Consider the following 19,487-nt stretch of genomic DNA (forward strand, 5'->3'; position numbering starts at 1 on the left):
TTTGTATATGTATCACTACATTTTAGTATGGGAGCTATGGATGAACAAAAAGTATAGCTAAGGTACAATAATGACCTGTAAAAGCCCTGAAAGGGTCTTACATTTAAATAGAGAATGATAATAACAACAATATAGAATAAAGAACTGTAACTGATGCAACAAAAAAATCACAAATATATTTACAAATGATGTCACATGAATTGTTCTCTGAACTCTGAATAACTGTGGTATTGTATTCAGAAAATACTAATAGCCCCTTTATTGTGTTTAAAATGCGCTACAAAAATATACATATTTATATAAATTATTTTCTTTATATTGTTTTGTAACTGATGCAAAAAGGTGTTGTAACTAACACAAGAGTTGTGACTTTTGTCATGCAATTATAACAATCATGGTAGACACAAGGAAAAAGGTAGCATGGATTAAGATTTAACCATGGACTGAAGATGCAACACGCAGACATGAGAAACAAAAGTTGTTTTTGAGTGACAGAGAACTGCTACACGTGGGAAGCTCCTACATTTAAAAAATGTTTTTATTGTAACGAACTCCATTGTAATGGTTTTACAAAATCAAATCACAAAGTTATACAACATTACATATAAAAAAAAAAAAAAAAAAAAAAAGTGTTCCTGTTACAGGATATGGAGCTCCGATTTCTTTTTGCCAGAAGTTGCCATGCACAGCACATGGTTTCACTTTCCAGGTACATCGTCAGCTGTCGGCATCTCGCTACACAAATCCCCTGCATGTTCTTCTTTAGAGCTAGTGCTGGCATCGTCCTCCTCTTCGTAGAGACTGGCAAGGGGCACTCTCCTGTATTAGTAGTAGTGGTAAGGAGATGCAGACATCACAGGGGGCAAGAGTTTCCAACATGCATCTGCTATTTATGCGCACTCTGACAGTTGCTGGCTGCCAGAATATTAGGCTTCACACCACTCATCTACAGTGTTCTTGACTGTGTATGACTAGGCTTGGCCCCTAATGTCTCTTGCATCAGCCCTAGGCTCTGTAGTGTACATTGCTTGTTTGACCATGGCTTATGACCTGACTACTCTATAGACCTACTCTTTTGGCTTAGGCATTGCTGCTCAATTTCTAAACTTAGCTTGCAGACTACTCTATCACACTAGGAAACAACTCAGGGGGGCGCACGACAATATATGCAGCAAAGCCCAAGCCTCCTTGTGGGGGTTCCTGGTAAAACTGCCAGTGTGCTGCCCCCACCCCCCGATGTTGACAGTGCAAGTCCCAGCTGATACAAGGATTCATGACAAATCTACAATGTCTGAAGTTTAATCGTTAAGACCATCTTCATCAACAGGTCTTTTCCATCCACCTCTGCACTTGTGCGCTACCTTCATTTGGCAGGATGGAGTATCTGAAGAGTTTTCAGTTTGTACAACAAAACCAGGGTAATGTTGACTTTCATATACTACAACAATATATGATCCAGTTGCAACATTTTGTGAAGTAGTAAGATTTCAGGATACCAACATCTGTACCATGTCACATTCAAGTTGCACTAGAAATTCATTCCTAATGAAATGGCTAACCGAATACGCTTTGATTTCTAATGCACTGAATTGCTCAACATAACGTTCATGAAGCTACTTCTTCTGCAATATTTCTTTGTCTTCACTCATAGTACCTTTGGAGATGAAGATGATCTAAATATTTCTTCATCTCTTGCAACGTCTGCAAATTCACAGGCAGTTTATTGCAACTTTATTCTGCAAAATCCCTCCAATACGGCCCTTTTAACAGTACCAACTAGGACAGGGGTTCCCTAACTTTTTTGAATCACGGCACCCTACAGTATCAGATTTTTCTTCGCAGCACCCCTAGGCCAAACTTTTCTTATTGAGATATTTAGAAAAAACATTAAGTAAATAGATGTGTTCTTTTACATCTTTGCTCTGTGCGCTATAAGTCGCGTTTCACATAATGCATGATGAGTGCTGTGTGACTCGGTTGCACCAAGCGCCTTTTTTTCCACAAAAACGCTTTTTTACACTGAATGTAATGCAATAGGACGCACGAGCAGCTTCTGCTGATTAAAATTATATGCAGCATGCCTATATTCTGTATGTGACTGCGACTGTATTTGCATACAAAATGCAATGCTTCACCGTTTTCCTGGAACACATTGTAACGTAGCATTTTGGATGCAGATATAGACGCAATTACACACAGAATACAGGAATGCTGCATATCATTTTATTTAGCAGAAACTGCTTGTGCGTTCTATTGCATTACTTTGCGTTTAAAACATATTTTTGCAAGACAAACTGCAAAAAAGTGCTACAGAGTTCTCAGTGCTACCGAGTCCCGCCACGACTTCAAAGGCTGTTTAGCGTGATTGCAGCAAGGATGTAAGAGGACACATCTGTATGTGGCGAAGTATAGGATTCACTTCTGTTTGGCCACATATTTTATGACTTGCAGCCACTACCACTGGTTTTCTCGATTACATTAGCCATAAATAATCTGAATTGGTCCTGGACCATCAACCCAGGGCACCTCTGCAAGTGCTACGGCACACAGTTTGGGAACCACTGAAATAGGCCAGTAGTTGGTCCCTTGGGGTGAAAAAGTGGCAAACGTAAATATTTACATTAATGTGCTTAAACTTTTTGGAACAGACTCAACAAACTGAAATTTTGCATCAGTTACAAAAACTTATTGCACCAGTTACTCCAATATATCCTACAATAATTTTCATAGGGAAGATTTAACACTAGCCGATTAGCTCTTTGAAAAATAGTACTTTAGAACTTTTAACTAAAGACAAATATTTTTGGTAGCATTTAACCAAATTTTGGTTGCCAGAAATGTAACTGAAGCAACAACTTATATGTTAATTCTATTGAGTACAACAACACTGTATTATTTCAAAAATAATCAATGTATTAAAATCTAAAATAGTAAATAATTATCCTTACTAGTTCTTTTATTCCACTGATATTTCACTCTTCTTTTATCCTTGTTTAGTCTCCACAAAATTAGTTAAAAAAATGTAACTTGAAGGAATCTAACATCAGTTAGCACTAGACTAAAAAGAAGCCCTGCTGCCATATAGGACATGCAAGTCATGTGACATTTAAATATTCAAATAGGCGTAAGAGGGTAAAAGCCAGAAACCATGTAAAGTGTATTGGAAAAGCCGGAAATCATAGCAAAAGCATTGAAAAAGACGGAAACCATAGTAAATGCATTGAAAGAGCCGAAAACCATGTAAAGTGTATTGGAAAAGCCGTAAATCATAGTAAAAGCATTGAAAAAGCCGGAAACCATGTAAAGTGTATTAAAAAAGCTGGAAATCACAGTAAATACATTGAAGAAGCCAGAAACCATCTACTGCGATCTGTAGATAAAGGGTTTACGGCTTTTTAATTGTATTTACTATGTTTCCGGCTTTTCCAATGCATTTACTATGATTTCCCAGCATTTTCAATGCATGTCCTGTGATTTACGGCTTTTCTAATACACTTTACATGGTTTCCGTCTTTTTCAATGTATTTCCTATGATTTACGGCTTTTCCAATACACTTTACATGGTTTCCGGCTTTTCCAATACACTTTACATGGTTTCCGGCTTTTTCAATGCATTTCCTATGATTTCCAGCTTTTTCAAATGCATTTACTACGATTTCTGGCTTTTTCAATACATTTAATATGATTTCCGGATTGTTCAATACACTTTACATGGCTTCCGGCTTTTTCAATGTATTTACTGTTTCCGGCTTTTACCCACACCCCAAATAGGGAGGTAGAAAATGTATTCCATGGAGTCACAATATAATGATTTTACATGTTAAAGGCCACCCTGCGCATGGAATGACCCATATGTAAAATAGTCTTCCATTTACACTATTATGTCAAATAATGACTTTACTTCACCTTTAAGAGGAAGGACTGAGGAACCTTTAGTACTTTCAGGTTTTCTGTAGTTGTGGTAATAAAATAAAAGCAATGATTTAAAGGGATGTCGTATTTTTTAGGGCTACACTAAAACCACGCCAGTAGTCTTGCGAGCACGGGAGCTCATAGGACACATAACACTAAAGAGAAACGAGACAGACTTTACTGCTATAAGTACTGAAAATGAAAGAATACTGACTGCTCGCCATTACGGATGTGTGAAAAGTAAACTTTTTGTTTATAATGAAGCCATCCATTATTTCCAACAGAAAAGCAGCTTAATAGGAATCACATCTGACTGTTACATGGGACACTGGACATAAAAGTACACAGGCGTGTAACACCTATCCCCAGGCTTGATTACCAGTAGGAGGTGCCGCCTCATTACCATTGCTGGCCATCACTGTACACCGCTGCTAGGTACCACCAGGCTTCATTTGCACCAATTATTTTGAGGCACTCTTACAGCGTAGTTACCCCAGCAAGCAGCGTCACCTGGCATCACAGCGGCGGCTGAGACACAACCCTGTCACTGCCCGAGGCGCTTCCAACGCCGCAGGCCGCCATGTGAGCAAAGCCCCTCTCTCACCCCCCTCCCCGGTGACGTCGTTATTACCTGTAGCCTAAATCCGCTCCTTTCACCTGACTCCCCTCTGCCAGCACCTGGGCTGCAGCGTCACTTCCCCAAACATGGCGGCGCCCAGCACAGAGACACAGCGGCACTCACACTATAGCGGCGGCAGGTGGCCGGGCCGGGGCACCGGGCGAGTACGTGGTCGTGGCGCTACTAGGGCCCCCAAAACAGGCGGAGAGCAGGAGGAGGCGCTGCTCAGCGGAGCGCCCTGCTGGTGGGGACCGTGGCCAATCGGCGTTAGGGGGTGTGGTGGCCGCGTCCCATTCCCGGGGAGAGTGCACGGCCTATAGGAAGTGACTAGTGCCGCGGCGCCACTCTCCCTACTCGCTCGTTGTCTCTCTGCCAGCAGCTGCACTGTGCCCGCTCCCACGCCGCCTGGCGTCACTTCCGGCCGGGCAGTAGTAGTGCGCCGCCTCTGAGAGACACGGTCCGAGCAGTAGTAGCAGCGAGGATGGACGTCACGGGCCCCGAGAGTGACTGGCGCAGCGCAGGGTTCCGGCAGAAGCTGGTCAGCCAGATGTGAGTGTACGAGGAGCGTAAGGCTACAACTGTACTCGGGGCGACGTAGGCCGCAGCCCGGACCTCCAGTAACAGCGTGCCCGGATACTAATTCCTACGGGTTGTGTCTGCGCTGGCTGCGGTTACCGCTATGTCAGAGATTGCGCCACATAAGGAGCTGGAGCAGCTGCAGCCCCGGTGTAGTCACTGTGGCGGGGGTAGTATGGCACGGGGCTGGCGTGTAGCGCTACAGCGGAGGGAGAAGTCTGGCTGCATTTATGGAACAATGATACCGGGTGTCAGCCCAGACCCCCCTAATAAGGGCCATTTACCTTCTTACACCGGCACTAATGGGACTGTGTGGGGGTGAATGGGAAGGTGGGCAGCTCATCGTGAAGTTTTAGATCGCACATGATCTCCCCACCATGGACAGTGACACTACTAGCCGCACTATGCCAGGGGGCTAATGACCTGATTAGTAAGGTAGTTTATTTTTATATGCAGGGGAAGAGGCTCTCTGTTGGGATGTTTTGCATGTGTGTGTGTGTTTTGGGGATGGCTAAAGGTCCATACACATTAGGCGATGTCACTTTATGAGGGATGTCGTCTAATGTTTCCCCTCCTGGACCGCTCATATCGCTCAGTGACATCAAGCCTCCGCCAGTTGTGCATGAAGATCCTGGACGATAGTCCAGATCCTGCATGCATGCACTGTCGACAGCGACGATCGTTGACGACCCACGGGGCCGCGCATCGGTCGTCGCTGGCGGCATACACACTTGCTGATAAAATGAGCGACGTCGCTCAGGGAGGGGGAAAATGAGCGACGTCGCTCATTTTATCGGCAAGTGTGTATGGGCCTTAAGTATCCGCTTGATGGTCAAATTGTTCCCAAAGTGATGGCCCCTAGCATGGGTAGCATGGTGCCTGTTAGATTCTACCATTCACAAAACCTTTTTTATTTAAGACTTGAATTCATTATTTTTTTTCAAAGCTATTAAGCATCTATTAAAACCTCTGCAGTCTCTCATCCACATGTATTACTTGTTCCCACTCAAAATTACAAGACCTTACCCTGGCTTCACCCACTCCGTGGAATGCCCTCCCACGCCCAATAAGACTCTCCTCTAGTCTCTAAACGTTCCCTGAAAACTCACCTCTTCAGTCAAACCTACCAAATTCCAGTCCCACCCACATAACCTTCAATGCTTCCCTATCCAGTTGCATCCTCTCTGTACAGTCCACATAACCTCACATTTTGTCTTCCAACATTGCTGGGTGATCATATCATAGAACCCATTAAGAACCTAGCAATCTGGTGGACCATTATGTAATAGGTAGCAACCATCCTTTTGTATCAATGCCTATTTCCCTATAGATTGTAAGCTTGTGAGCAGGACCTTCCTACCTCTGTCTGTCTTTTTTTACCCAGTTTTGTTCTATTACTGTTGTTCTGATTGTAAAGCGCAACGGAATATGCTGCACTATATAAGAAACTGCTAATAAATAATAACTAAATCCACCATTTTTTTTTTTTCTATACAATGGTGGTGTTGACTGGGGTAATTTGCAGAATATACAGTGTATCGTATATTGTTTATTATACAATATGCTATATACAGTCTTATGTACAGTTGGTAATATAATAGACATAGGCTTCCTCTATGGCGCCTGTTCCTGAATTGCAGCCACCCATGCATTAGTATAATTGACATTTATTCATATCCCAATATTAATGAAGTGAAAGTGATGAGGAACAACAATGCAATGTGCTTTAACATACTTTTGAGTTATTATTCAGGTCCCACCAGTTGAGGAATAGATGACTGTGTTTTAACTGTAGTATTATGTTCTTCCTCACGTGCTATTATGACAGGAATACCCTGTATTATTTTCATTTACAGTGCTTGAGGAACAACTTGCATGCATTTAGAGTCCCTTAAGCATTTCAAATACAGTGTTACTGTTTACTACCATTGTCATTTATGGTCTTATTTATATAGCACCACCTAGTTTCCATAGTGCTGTACAGTAAAATAGTACAATGATACCACTGTACTGTAGATTGTAAGCTTGTGACCAAGACCTCTTCTTTCTCTGTCCGTTAGTACCCAGACTAGTTTTATTAACATTTTGCTCCCAGTTGTAAAGCATAAATTAATGTGTTGGCGCAAAGTAAATGTTTAGAATACACACAATTAGGATTGGTGTAGTCATTTTGGGTAATAACATCCACGGGTTGTCTATTCCACCCTCACAAGGTACCCGGTGAGGCAGCCTTCTTGGGCGCACTGCTTAGGATAGAATAGTCTAACCCTAGAAGAGATGACCCAAATGGGATGATTACAGCGTCCGAATGCTCAGAGTAGAGTCCCACCAAAACAGTCAGGGCCATGTAATTTTCATCCCATCCACAAGAGTATCAGATGAGGCAGTCATTTTGGGCGTACTACGAAAGGTACACTGGGAAGTGAGCCATACTGTGTTCATACATTTAGCCTCACTACGGCTTGCGGCGTGCGATGCCTGGCATGAGTGAGGCGGCAGTTCCCGTGCACCTATGCTAACATCGAGCGCCTTTTTATTTATTTCTCTGACGTCCTAGTGGATGCTGGGTACTCCGTAAGGACCATGGGGAATAGACGGGCTCCGCAGGAGACTGGGCACTCTTTAAAGAAAGATTAGGTACTACATCTGGTGTGCACTGGCTCTTCCCTCTATGCCCCTCCTCCAGACCTCAGTTAGAATCTGTGCCCGGCCAGAGCTGGATGCACTCTAGGGGCTCTCCTGAGCTTCCTAGAAAGAAAGTATTTGTTAAGTTTTTTATTTTCAGTGAGATCTGCTGGCAACAGACTCACTGCTACGTGGGACTGAGGGGAGAGAAGCGAACCTACCTGCTTGCAGCTAGCTTGGGCTTCTTAGGCTACTGGACACCAGGCCCAGTCCTCGGTCGTCCGATCCCGGAGCCGCGCCGCCGTCCCCCTTGCAGAGCCAGAAGAACCGAAGAGAAGTTGAAAATCGGCGGCTGAAGACTCCGGTCTTCATTAAGGTAGCGCACAGCACTGCAACTGTGCGCCATTGCTCCCTCTGCACACCACACACTCCGGTCACTGATGGGTGCAGGGCGCTGGGGAGGGGGGGGGGGGCGCCCTGGGCAGCAATTAGAGTACCTTACATGGCTAAATAGCACATAATACAGCTAATAAACTGTATATGTGCATAATCCCCCGCCATAAAGTATATAAAAAAGCTGGGGTAGTCAGCCGAGAAAGGGGCGGGGCTATCTTCCTCAGCACACGGGCGCCATTTTCTCTTCACAGCTCCGCTGGAAGGCAGCTCCCCAGGCTCTCCCCTGCAGTTTCCAGGCTGCAAGGGTAAAAAAGAGAGGGGGGGGGCACTAAATTTAGGCGCAAACTGTGTATAATAAGCTGCTATAGGGAAAAAATCACTCACTTTAGTGTAAATCCCTGGTTATATAGCGCTGTGGTGTGTGCTGGCATACTCTCTCTCTGTCTCCCCAAAGGACTTTGTGGGGTCCTGTCCTCAGTCAGAGCATTCCCTGTGTGTGTGTGCGGTGTGTCGGTACGGCTGTGTCGACATGTTTGATGAGGACGCTTACGTGGAGGCGGAGCAGGAGCCGATAAGTTTGATGTCGCCCCCTGCGGGGCCGACACCAGAGTGGATGGATATGTGGAAGGTATTAACCGACAGTGTCAACTCCTTGCATAAAAGGTTTGATGACGTAACAGCTTTGGGACAGCCGGCATCTCAGCCCGCGCCTGCCAAGCATCTCGGAGGCCATCAGGGGCTCAAAAACGCCCGCTACCTCAGATGGCAGACACAGATGTCGACACGGAGTCTGACTCCAGTGTCGACGAGGATGAGACAAATGTACAATCCACAAGGGCCATCTGATGCATGATTACGGCAATGAAAAATGTGTTGCACATTTCTGACATTAACCCGGTTACCACAAAAAAGGGTATTATGTTTGGGGAGAAAAAGCAGCCAGTGACTTTTCCCCCATCTGATGAGTTAAATGAATTGTGTGAAGAAGCGTGGTGTTCCCCAGATAAGAAACTAGTGATTTCTAAGCGGTTACTAATGGCGTACCCTTTCCCGCCAACGGATAGGTTACGCTGGGAGACATACCCTAGGGTGGACAAGGCGCTCACACGCTTATCAAAAAAGGTGGCACTGCCGTCTCAGGATACGGCCGCCTTAAAGGAGCCTGCAGATAGAAAGCAGGAGGCTATCCTGAAGTCTGTGTATACACACTCAGGTACTATACTGAGACCTGCTATTGCTTCAGCATGGATGTGTAGTGCTGCAGCAGCATGGTCTGATTCCCTGTCAGATAACATTGATTCCCTTGACAGGGATACGATTTTGCTAACCATAGAGCATATTAAAGACGTAGTCTTATATATGAGGGATGCACAGAGGGACATTTGCCGGCTGGCATCTAGAATTAATGCAATGTCCATTTCTGCCAGGAGAGTATTATTGACTCGGCAGTGGACAGGTGATGCTGATTCTAAAAGGCACATGGAAGTTTTGCCTTATAAGGGTGAGGAATTGTTTGGGGACGGTCTCTCGGACCTCGTATCCACAGCAACAGCTGGGAAGTTGACTTTTTTACCTCCGGTTCCCTCACAGCCTAAGAAAGCACCGTATTATCAAGTACAGTCCTTTCGACCCCAGAAAGGCAAGCGGGTCAAAGGCGCGTCCTTTCTGCCCAGAGGCAGGGGTAGAGGGAAAAAGCTGCACCAGACAGCCAGTTCCCAGGAACAAAAATCCTCCCCTGCTTCCACTAAGTCCACCGCATGACGCTGGGGCTCCACAGGTGGAGCCAGGTGCGGTGGGGGCCCGTCTCCGGAACTTCAGCGACCAGTGGGTTAGCTCACAGGTGGATCTCTGGGTTCTGCAAGTGGTATCTCAGGGATACAAGCTGGAGTTCGAGACGTCTCCCCCTCGCCGTTACCTCAAATCAGCCTTGCCAGCTACTCCCAAGGAAAGGGAGGTAGTACTGGCGGCAATTCACAAGCTGTACCTCCAGCAGGTGATTATCAAAGTTCCCCTCCTTCACCAGGGACGGGGTTACTATTCCACAATGTTTGTGGTACCGAAACCAGACGGTTCGGTGAGACCCATTCTAAATTTGAAATCCTTGAACACTTATATAAGGAAGTTCAAGTTCAAAATGGAATCGCTCAGGGCGGTTATTGCAAGCCTGGAAGAGGGGGATTTTATGGTATCACTGGATATCAAGGATGCTTACCTACATGTCCCCATTTACCCACCTCACCAGGAGTACCTCCGGTTTGTGGTACAGGACTGCCATTACCAATTCCAGACGTTGCCGTTTGGTCTGTCCACGGCACCGAGGGTATTTACCAAGGTAATGGCCGAAATGATGATACTCCTTCGAAAGAAGGGAGTTATAATTATCCCGTACTTGGACGATCTCCTTATAAAGGCAAGGTCCAAGGAGCAGTTGTTGGTCGGAGTAGCACTATCTCAGGAAGTGCTACAACAGCACGGCTGGATTCTGAATATCCCAAAGTCGCAGCTGGTTCCTACGACGCGTCTGCTGTTCTTGGGCATGATTCTGGACACAGAACAGAAGAAGGTGTTTCTCCCGGAGGAGAAGGCCAAGGAGTTGTCATCTCTGGTCAGAGACCTCCTGAAACCAAAACAGGTGTCGGTGCATCACTGCACGCGAGTGCTGGGAAAGATGGTAGCTTCTTACGAAGCAATTCCCTTCGGCAGGTTCCATGCAAGGATCTTTCAGTGGGATCTGTTAGACAAGTGGTCCGGATCGCATCTTCAGATGCATCGGCTGATCAACCTGTCCCCGAGGGCCAGGGTGTCTCTGCTGTGGTGGCTGCATCTTCTCGAGGGCCGCAGATTCGGCATTCAGGACTGGGTCCTGGTGACCACGGATGCAAGTCTCCGAGGTTGGGGGGCAGTCACTCAGGGAAGAAACTTCCAAGGACAATGGTCGAGTCAGGAGACTTCCCTACACATAAATATTCTGGAACTAAGGGCCATTTACAATGCCCTAAGTCCAGCAAAACCCCTGCTTCAAAACCAGCCGGTGCTGATTCAGTCAGACAACATCACGGCGGTCACCCATGTAAACCGACAGGGCGGCACAAGAAGCAGGATGGCAATGGCAGAAGCCACAAGGATTCTCCGATGGGCGGAGAATCACGTGATAGCACTGTCAGCAGTGTTCATTGCGGGAGTGGACAACTGGGAAACAGTCTTCCTCAGCAGGCACGACCTCCACCCGGGAGAGTGGGGACTTCATCCGGAAGTCTTCCAGCTGATTGTAAATCGTTGGGAAAGGCCACAGGTGGACATGATGGCGTCCCGCCTCAACAAAAAGCTAAAAAGATATTGCGCCAGGTCAAGGGACCCTCAGGCGATAGCTGTGGACGCTCTAGTGACACCGTGGGTGTACCAGTCGGTTTATGTGTTCCCTCCTCTTCCTCTCATACCAAAGGTACTGAGGATAATAAGAAAGAGAGGAGTAAGAACTATACTCATCGTTCCGGATTGGCCAAGAAGAACTTGGTACCCGGAACTACAAGAAATGATCTCAGAGGACCCTTGGCCTCTGCCGCTCCGACAGGACCTGCTACAGCAGGGGCCCTGTCTGTTCCAAGACTTACCGCGGCTGCGTTTGACGGCATGGCGGTTGAACGCCGGATCCTGATGGAAAAGGGCATTCCGGTTGAAGTCATTCCTACGCTGATAAAAGCTAGGAAGGGTTTGACAGCAAAACATTATCACCGCATATGGCGAAAATATGTTGCTTGGTGTGAGGCTATGAAGGCCCCAACAGAAGAATTTCAGCTGGGTCGATTTCTGCACTTCCTACAGTCAGGAGTGACTATGGGCCTAAAATTGGGATCCATAAAAGTCCAGATTTCGGCCCTGTCTATTTTCTTTCAAAAAGAACTGGCTTCACTGCCTGAAGTTCAGACGTTTGTTAAGGGAGTGCTGCATATTCAGCCCCCTTTTGTGCCTCCAGTGGCACCTTGGGATCTCAACGTAGTGTTGGATTTCCTAAAATCACATTGGTTTGAGCCACTTCAGACCGTGGAGTTGAAGTATCTCACGTGGAAGGTGGTCATGCTTTTAGCCTTGGCTTCGGCTAGGCGTGTGTCAGAATTGGCGGCTTTGTCATGTAAAAGCCCTTATCTGATCTTCCATATGGACAGGGCAGAATTGAGGACTCGTCCCCAATTTCTCCCAAAGGTGGTATCAGCGTTTCATTTGAACCAACCTATTGTGCCTGCGGCTACTCGGGACTTGGAGGATTCCAAGTTGCTGGACGTAGTCCCTGCCCTGAAAATCTATGTTTCCAGGACGGCTAGAGTCCGAAAAACTGACTCGCTGTTTATCCTGCATGCACCCAACAAGCTGGGTGCTCCTGCTTCTAAGCAGACTATTGCTCGCTGGATCTGTAGCACGATTCAACTTGCACATTCTGCGGCTGGACTGCCGCATCCTAAATCAGTAAAAGCCCATTCCACGAGGAAGGTGGGCTCTTCTTGGGCGGCTGCCTGAGGGGTCTCGGCTTTACAGCTTTGCCGAGCTGCTACCTGGTCGGGATCAAACACGTTTGCAAAATTCTACAAGTTTGATACCCTGGCTGAGGAGGACCTTGAGTTTGCTCATTCGGTGCTGCAGAGTCATCCGCACTCTCCCGCCCGTTTGGGAGCTTTGGTATAATCCCCATGGTCCTTACGGAGTACCCAGCATCCACTAGGACGTCAGAGAAAATAAGAATTTACTCACCGGTAATTCTATTTCTCGTAGTCCGTAGTGGATGCTGGGAGCCCGTCCCAAGTGCGGACTTCTGCAATACTTGTATATAGTTATTGCTTAACTATAGGGTTATTGTTCTGAGCCATCTGTTGAATGAGGCTCTCAGCTGTTGTTCATACTGTTAACTGGGTATAGTTATCACAAGTTGTACGGTGTAATTGGTGTGGCTGGTATGAGTCTTACCCTGGATTCCAAATCCTTTCCTAGTAATGTCAGCTCTTCCGGGCACAGTTTCCCTAACTGAGGTCTGGAGGAGGGGCATAGAGGAAGGAGCCAGTGCACACCAGATATAGTACCTAATCTTTCTTTAAAGAGTGCCCAGTCTCCTGCGGAGCCCGTCTATTCCCCATGGTCCTTACGGAGTACCCAGCATCCACTACGGACTACGAGAAATAGAATTACCGGTGAGTAAATTCTTATTTTCTCTGACGTCCTAGTGGATGCTGGGAACTCCGTAAGGACCATGGGAATAGCGGCTCCGCAGGAGACTGGGCACATCTAAAGAAAGCTTTAGGACTATCTGGTGTGCACTGGCTCCTCCCCCTATGACCCCCCTCCAAGCCTCAGTTAGATTTTTGTGCCCGAACGAGAAGGGTGCACACTAGGGGCTCTCCTGAGCTTCTTAGTGAAAGTTTTAGTTTAGGTTTTTTATTTTCAGTGAGACCTGCTGGCAACAGGCTCACTGCATCGAGGGACTAAGGGGAGAAGAAGCGAACTCGCCTGCGTGCAGAGTGGATTGGGCTTCTTAGCTACTGGACACCATTAGCTCCAGAGGGACCGCTCACAGGCCCAGCCTTGGAGCTCGGTCCCAGAGCCGCGCCGCCGGCCCCCTTACAGAGCCAGAAGCAAGAAGAGTCCGGCAAATCGGCGGCAGAAGACATCCTGTCTTCCACAAGGTAGCGCACAGCACTGCAGCTGTGCGCCATTGCTTCTCAGCACACTTCACACTCCGGTCACTGAGGGTGCAGGGCGCTAGGGGGGGGCGCCCTGAGCAGCAATAGAAACACCTTGGCTGGCTAAAAATACATCACATATAGCTCCTGGGCTATATGGATGAATTTTAACCCCTGCCAGATTTTCACAAAAAGCAGGAGAAAGGCCGCCGAGAATGGGGCGGAGCCTATCTCCTCAGCACACTGGCGCCATTTTCTCTCACAGCTCCGTTGGAGGGAAGCTCCCTGGCTCTCCCCTGCAGTTACTACACTACAGAAAGGGGTTAAAAAAGAGAGGGGGGCACTAATTAGGCGCAGTATAACAATACAGCAGCTATAAAGGGAAAAACACTTATATAAGGTTATCCCTGTATATGTGTGTATATATATATATATATATATATATATATATAGCGCTCTGGTGTGTGCTGGCATACTCTCCCTCTGTCTCCCCAAAGGGCTAGTGGGGTCCTGTCCTCTATCAGAGCATTCCCTGTGTGTGTGCTGTGTGTCGGTACGGCTGTGTCGACATGTTGGATACGTGGAGGCGGAGCGGAGGCCGATAAATGGGATGTCGCCCCCTGTGGGGCCGACACCAGAGTGGATGGATAGGTGGAAGATATTAACCGACAGTGTCAACTCCTTACATAAAAGGCTGGATGACGTAACAGCTGTGGGACAGCCGGCTGCTCAGTCCGCGCCTGCCCAGGCGTCTCAAAGGCCATCAGGGGCTCAAACAACGCCCGTTACCTCAGATGGCAGACACAGATGTCGACACGGAGTCTGACTCCAGTGTCGACGAGGTTGAGACATATACACAATCCACTAGGAACATCCGTTACATGATTTCGGCAATTAAAAATGTGTTACGCATTTTCTGACATGAACCCAAGTACCACATAAAAAGGGTTTTATTTTTGGGGAGAAAAAGCAGCCAGTGTTTTGTTCCCCCATCAGATGAATGAATGAAGTGTGAAAAGAAGCGTGGTTTCCCCCGATAAGAAACTGGTGAATTCTAAAAAGTTACTGATGGCGTACCCTTTCCCGCCAGAGGATAGGTCACGTTGGGAGATATCCCTTGGGGTGGATAAGGCGCTCACACGTTTGTCAAAAGGTGGCACTGCCGTCTTAGGATACGGTCACCTTGAAGGAACCTGCTGATAAAAAGCAGGAGGCGATCCTGAAGTCTGTAATTACACACTCAGGTTATACACTGAAGCCTGCTATTACCTCAGCATAAATAGTGCTGCTGCAGCGTGGTCTGATACCCTGTCAGATAATAGCTAAGACAGGGATAATGTTTTGCTAACATTGAGCATATTTAAGACGTTGTCATATATATAAAGGATGCACAGAGGGATATTTGCCGGCTGGCATCCAGAATTAATGCAATGTCCATTCTGCCAGGAGGGTATTAGAAACCTGGCAGTGGACAGGTGATGCTGCATTTAAAAGGCACATGGAGATTCTGCCTTATAAGGGTGAGGAATTGTTTGGGGATGGTCTCTGGGACCTCGTATCCACAGCAACAGCTGGGAAGAAAAAATTTAACCTCAGGTTTCCTCACAAAAGCCTAAGAAAGCACCGTATTTTCAGGTACAGTCCTTTCGGCTTCAGAAAAGCAAGCGGGTCAAAGGCGCTTCCTTTCTACACAGAGACAAGGGAAGAAGGAAAAAGCTGCACCAGTCAGCCAGTTCCCAGGATCAAATCTCTTCCCTCGCTTCCTCTGAGTCCACCGCATGACGCTGGGGCTCCACAGGTGGAGACAGGTGCGGTGGGGGCGCGTCTCGGGAACTGCAGGGACCAGTGGGCTTGCCCACAGGTGGATCCCTAGGTTCTGCAAGTAGTATCACAGGGATACAGGCTGGAGTTCGAGACGACTCCCCCTCGCCGTTGCCTTCACATCAGCCTTGCCTGCTGCCCTCGGAAAGGTAGTACTGGCGGAAATTCACAAGCTGTACTTCCAGCAGGTGAAATCAAGGTACCCCTCCTTAAACAAGGCCGGGGTTACTATTCCAAAATGTTGTGGTACCGAAACCAGACGGTTCGGTGAGACCCATTCTAAAATTGAAATCCTTGAACACTTATATACGAAGGTTCAAGTTCAAAATGGAATCACTCAGGGCGATTATTGCAAGCCTGGAAAATTTCAGGGTATCACTGGACATCAAGGATACTTACCTGCATGTCCCTATTTACCCTCTTCACCAGGTGTACCTCAAAATTGTGGTACAGGATTGTCATTACCAATTCCAGACGTTGCCGTTGGTCTGTCCCCGGCACGGAGGGTATTTACCAAGGTAATGGCCGAAGTACTTATCCCGTACTTGGACGATCTCCTTATAAAGGCGAGGTCCAGGGAGCAGTTGTTCGTCGGAGTAGCACTATCTCGGGAAGTGCTACAACAGCACGGCTGGATTCTGAATATTCCAAAGTCGCAGCTGGTTCCTACGACGCGTCTACTGTTCCTGGATATGGTTCTGGACACAGAACAGGTTAAAATGGGTTTCTCCCGGAGGAGAAGTCCAAGGAGTTGGCGTCTCTAGACGGAGACCTCCTAATACAAATACAGGTATCGGTGCATCAATGCACGCGAGCCTTGGGAAAGATGGTAGCTTCTTACGAAGAATTTCCATTCGTCAATTCCCATGCAAGGGATCTGTTGGACAAGTGGTCCGGGTCGCATCCTCAGATGCATCGGCGGATAATCCTGTCTCCAAGGGCCAGGGTGTCGCTGTGGTGGTGACTGCAGAGTGCTCATAGGCTGGGGGGCAGTCACACAGGGAAGAAACTTCCAAGGCCTATGGAAAAGTCAGGAGACTTCCCTACACATAAATGTTCTGGAACTATGGGCCATTTACAATGCCCTAAGTCAGGCTAGACCCCTGCTTCAACACCGGCCGGTGCTGATCCAGTCAGACAACATCACGGCGGTCGCTCATGTAAACCGACAGGGCGGCACAAGAAGCAGGATGGCGATGTCAGAAGCCACAAGGATTCGCCGATGGGCGGAAAATCATGTGTTAGCACTGTCAGCAGTGTTCATTCCTGGAGTGGACAACTGAGAAGCAGACTTTCTCAGCAGATATAACCTCCACCCGGGAGAGTGGGGACTTCATCCAGAAGTTTTCCAAATGATTGTACACCGTGGGGAAAGGCCACAGGTGGACAGGAGGGCGTCCCGCCTCAACAAAAAGCTACAAAGATATTGCGCCAGGTCAAGGGACCCTCAGGCGATAGCTGTGGACGCTCTGGTAACACCGTGGGTGTACCAGTCGGTGTATGTGTTCCCTTCTCTGCCTCTCATACCCAGGGTAATGAGAATAATAAGAAGGAGAGGAATAAGAACTATACTCATTGTTCCGGGGGGCCAAGAAGAGCTTGGTACCCAGAACTCCAAGAAATGATCTCGGAGGACCCATGGCCTCTGCAGCTCAGACAGGACCTGCTGAAGCAGGGGTCCTGTCTGTTCCAAGACTTACCGCGGCTGCATTTGACGGCATGGCGGTTGGAACGCCGGATCCTGAAGGAAAAAGGCATTCCGGAGGAAGTTATCCCTACGCTATTTAAAGCTGGGAAAGAAGTGAACGCAAACCATTATCACCGCATATGGCGAAAATATGTTGTGTGCTGTGAGGCCAGTACGGCCCCAAAGGAGGAATTTCAGCTAGGTCAATTTCTGCACTTCCTACAAGTCAGAGGTGACTATGGGCCTAAAATTGGGTTCCATTAGGGTCCTGATTTCGGCTCTATCGATTTTCTTCCAAAAATAGAACTGGCTTCACTGCCTGAAGTTCAGATTTTTGTTAAGGGAGTGCTGCATAGTCAGCCCCCGTTTGTGCCTCCAGTGGCACCGTGGGATCTCAACGTAGTGTTGGATTTCCTGAAGTCGCATTGAGTTGAGCCACTTAAATCCGTGGAGCTATAATACCTCACGTGGAAAGTGTTCATGCTGTGGGCCTTGGCGTCGGCCAGGCGTGTATCAGAATTGGCGGCTTTGTCAAAAGCTCTTATCTGTATTTTATATGGATAAGGCGGAATTGAGGACTCGTTCCCAATTCCTTCCTAAGGTGGTAGCAGTTTTTCATGTGAACCAACCTATTGTGGTACCTGTGGCTACTAGGGACTTGGAGGACTCCAAGTTGCTGGACGTAGTCAGGGCCCTGAAAATATATGTTTCCAGGACGGCTGGAGTCAGGAAATCTGACTCGCTGTTTATCCTGTATGCACCCAATAAGCTGAGTGCTCCTGCTTCTAAGCAGACTATTGCTCGTTGGATTTGTAGTACAATTCAGCTTGCACATTCTGTGGCAGGCCTGCCACAGCCTAAATCTGTAAAAGCCCATTCCACAAGGAAGGTGGGCTCATCTTGGGCGGCTGCCCGAGGGGTCTCGGCTTTACAACTTTGCCGAGCAGCTACTTGGTCAGGGGCAAACACGTTTGCTAAATTCTACAAATTTGATACCCTGGCTGAGGAGGACCTGGAGTTCTCTCATTCGGTGCTGCAGAGTCATCCGCACTCTCCCGCCCGTTTGGGAGCTTTGGTATAATCCCCATGGTCCTTACGGAGTTCCCAGCATCCACTAGGACGTCAGAGAAAATAAGAATTTACTTACCGATAATTCTATTTCTCGTAGTCCGTAGTGGATGCTGGGCGCCCATCCCAAGTGCGGATTGTCTGCAACACTTGTACATAGTTATTGTTAACTAAATCGGGTTATTGTTGTAGTGAGCCATCTTTTCTAGAGGCTCATCTGTTATCATACTGTTAACTGGGTTCAGATCACAAGTTATACGGTGTGATTGGTGTGGCTGGTATGAGTCTTACCCGGGATTCAAAATCCTTCCTTATTGTGTACGCTCGTCCGGGCACAGTGTCCTAACTGAGGCTTGGAGGGGGGTCATAGGGGGAGGAGCCAGTGCACACCAGATAGTCCTAAAGCTTTCTTTAGATGTGCCCAGTCTCCTGCGGAGCCGCTATTCCCATGGTCCTTACGGAGTTCCCAGCATCCACTACGGACTACGAGAAATAGAATTATCGGTAAGTAAATTCTTATTTTCACATACATTCATTTGGTCCTTGCCTTGAAAAGTACATATAAGCTAGTCTATTTAGTAACAAAGGGGGAAATGTATGAAGCAGTGGAGAAGTTGCCCATGGCAACCAATCAGATGCTCCCTATAATTTTATAGAATGCATTTGAGAAATATTACTTCAAGGCTGATTGGTTGTCATGGGCAACTTCTCTACTGGCACACTTCTCCAGTCTTTTCACTGTTTCGTACATCTCCCTCATAGTGCAAGTTGAACACATGCTGTTGTTGTTGGGAATTTAGCTAAGTGTCGGGAAGATATTCCCGTGATGAGCGCTTTTTGCTGCTCGAATGCATTGGATTAACCGTATTAAGCAGTTTTTCTTGTGCTAAATTCCTTGCGCTGCAGTTTCTGCTCACCTGGCACTTGCAGTCAGCACCGAAGCCCCACTATACTTGGATTTCTCCTCATACCTCGGGAGGGTGCGATCAGAAATCCGTGATAAGTGCAGCTTTGGCCTTGGTCACGCATATCAATTGAATTGCTCCCAGGCACTTTAGAAGGGAATTACATTTAAATAAACAATTGAATCTCCTCCTAAGAACATGTAGCTTTATGG

The 19,487-nt window shown here is 47.2% G+C and overlaps 2 protein-coding genes across 12 annotated transcripts in view; one reads left to right on the plus strand and one right to left on the minus strand.

The window, feature by feature from the left end:
* Window positions 1-4,795, minus strand: part of KLHL22 (kelch like family member 22) — a 181,668-nt gene extending 176,873 nt beyond the window's left edge. For 2 of the 8 annotated variants that reach the window (XM_063913022.1, XM_063913024.1), the window contains exon 1: window positions 4,655-4,795. The gene's annotated coding sequence lies outside the window, so the exon portion shown is untranslated. Of the gene's footprint in view, window positions 1-4,404; window positions 4,517-4,543 lie in introns of those variants that run through there. The other 6 variants (XM_063913028.1, XM_063913023.1, XM_063913021.1 and 3 more) reach the window with 5 other exon arrangements.
* A 115-nt stretch (window positions 4,796-4,910) lies between these two features.
* The window catches only part of MED15 (mediator complex subunit 15), a 78,841-nt gene continuing 64,264 nt past the window's right edge, over window positions 4,911-19,487 (plus strand). Inside the window, exon 1 of one of the 4 annotated variants that reach the window (XM_063913017.1) lies at window positions 4,911-5,080. In XM_063913017.1, the coding sequence (XP_063769087.1) occupies window positions 5,013-5,080 (68 nt within the window). In that variant the 5' untranslated portion in view covers window positions 4,911-5,012. The remainder of the gene's footprint in view (window positions 5,081-19,487) is intronic. The other 3 variants (XM_063913016.1, XM_063913019.1, XM_063913018.1) reach the window with 3 other exon arrangements.

Source organism: Pseudophryne corroboree, chromosome 1, assembly GCF_028390025.1.
Source record: "Pseudophryne corroboree isolate aPseCor3 chromosome 1, aPseCor3.hap2, whole genome shotgun sequence".
Classification (NCBI taxonomy): domain Eukaryota; kingdom Metazoa; phylum Chordata; class Amphibia; order Anura; family Myobatrachidae; genus Pseudophryne; species Pseudophryne corroboree.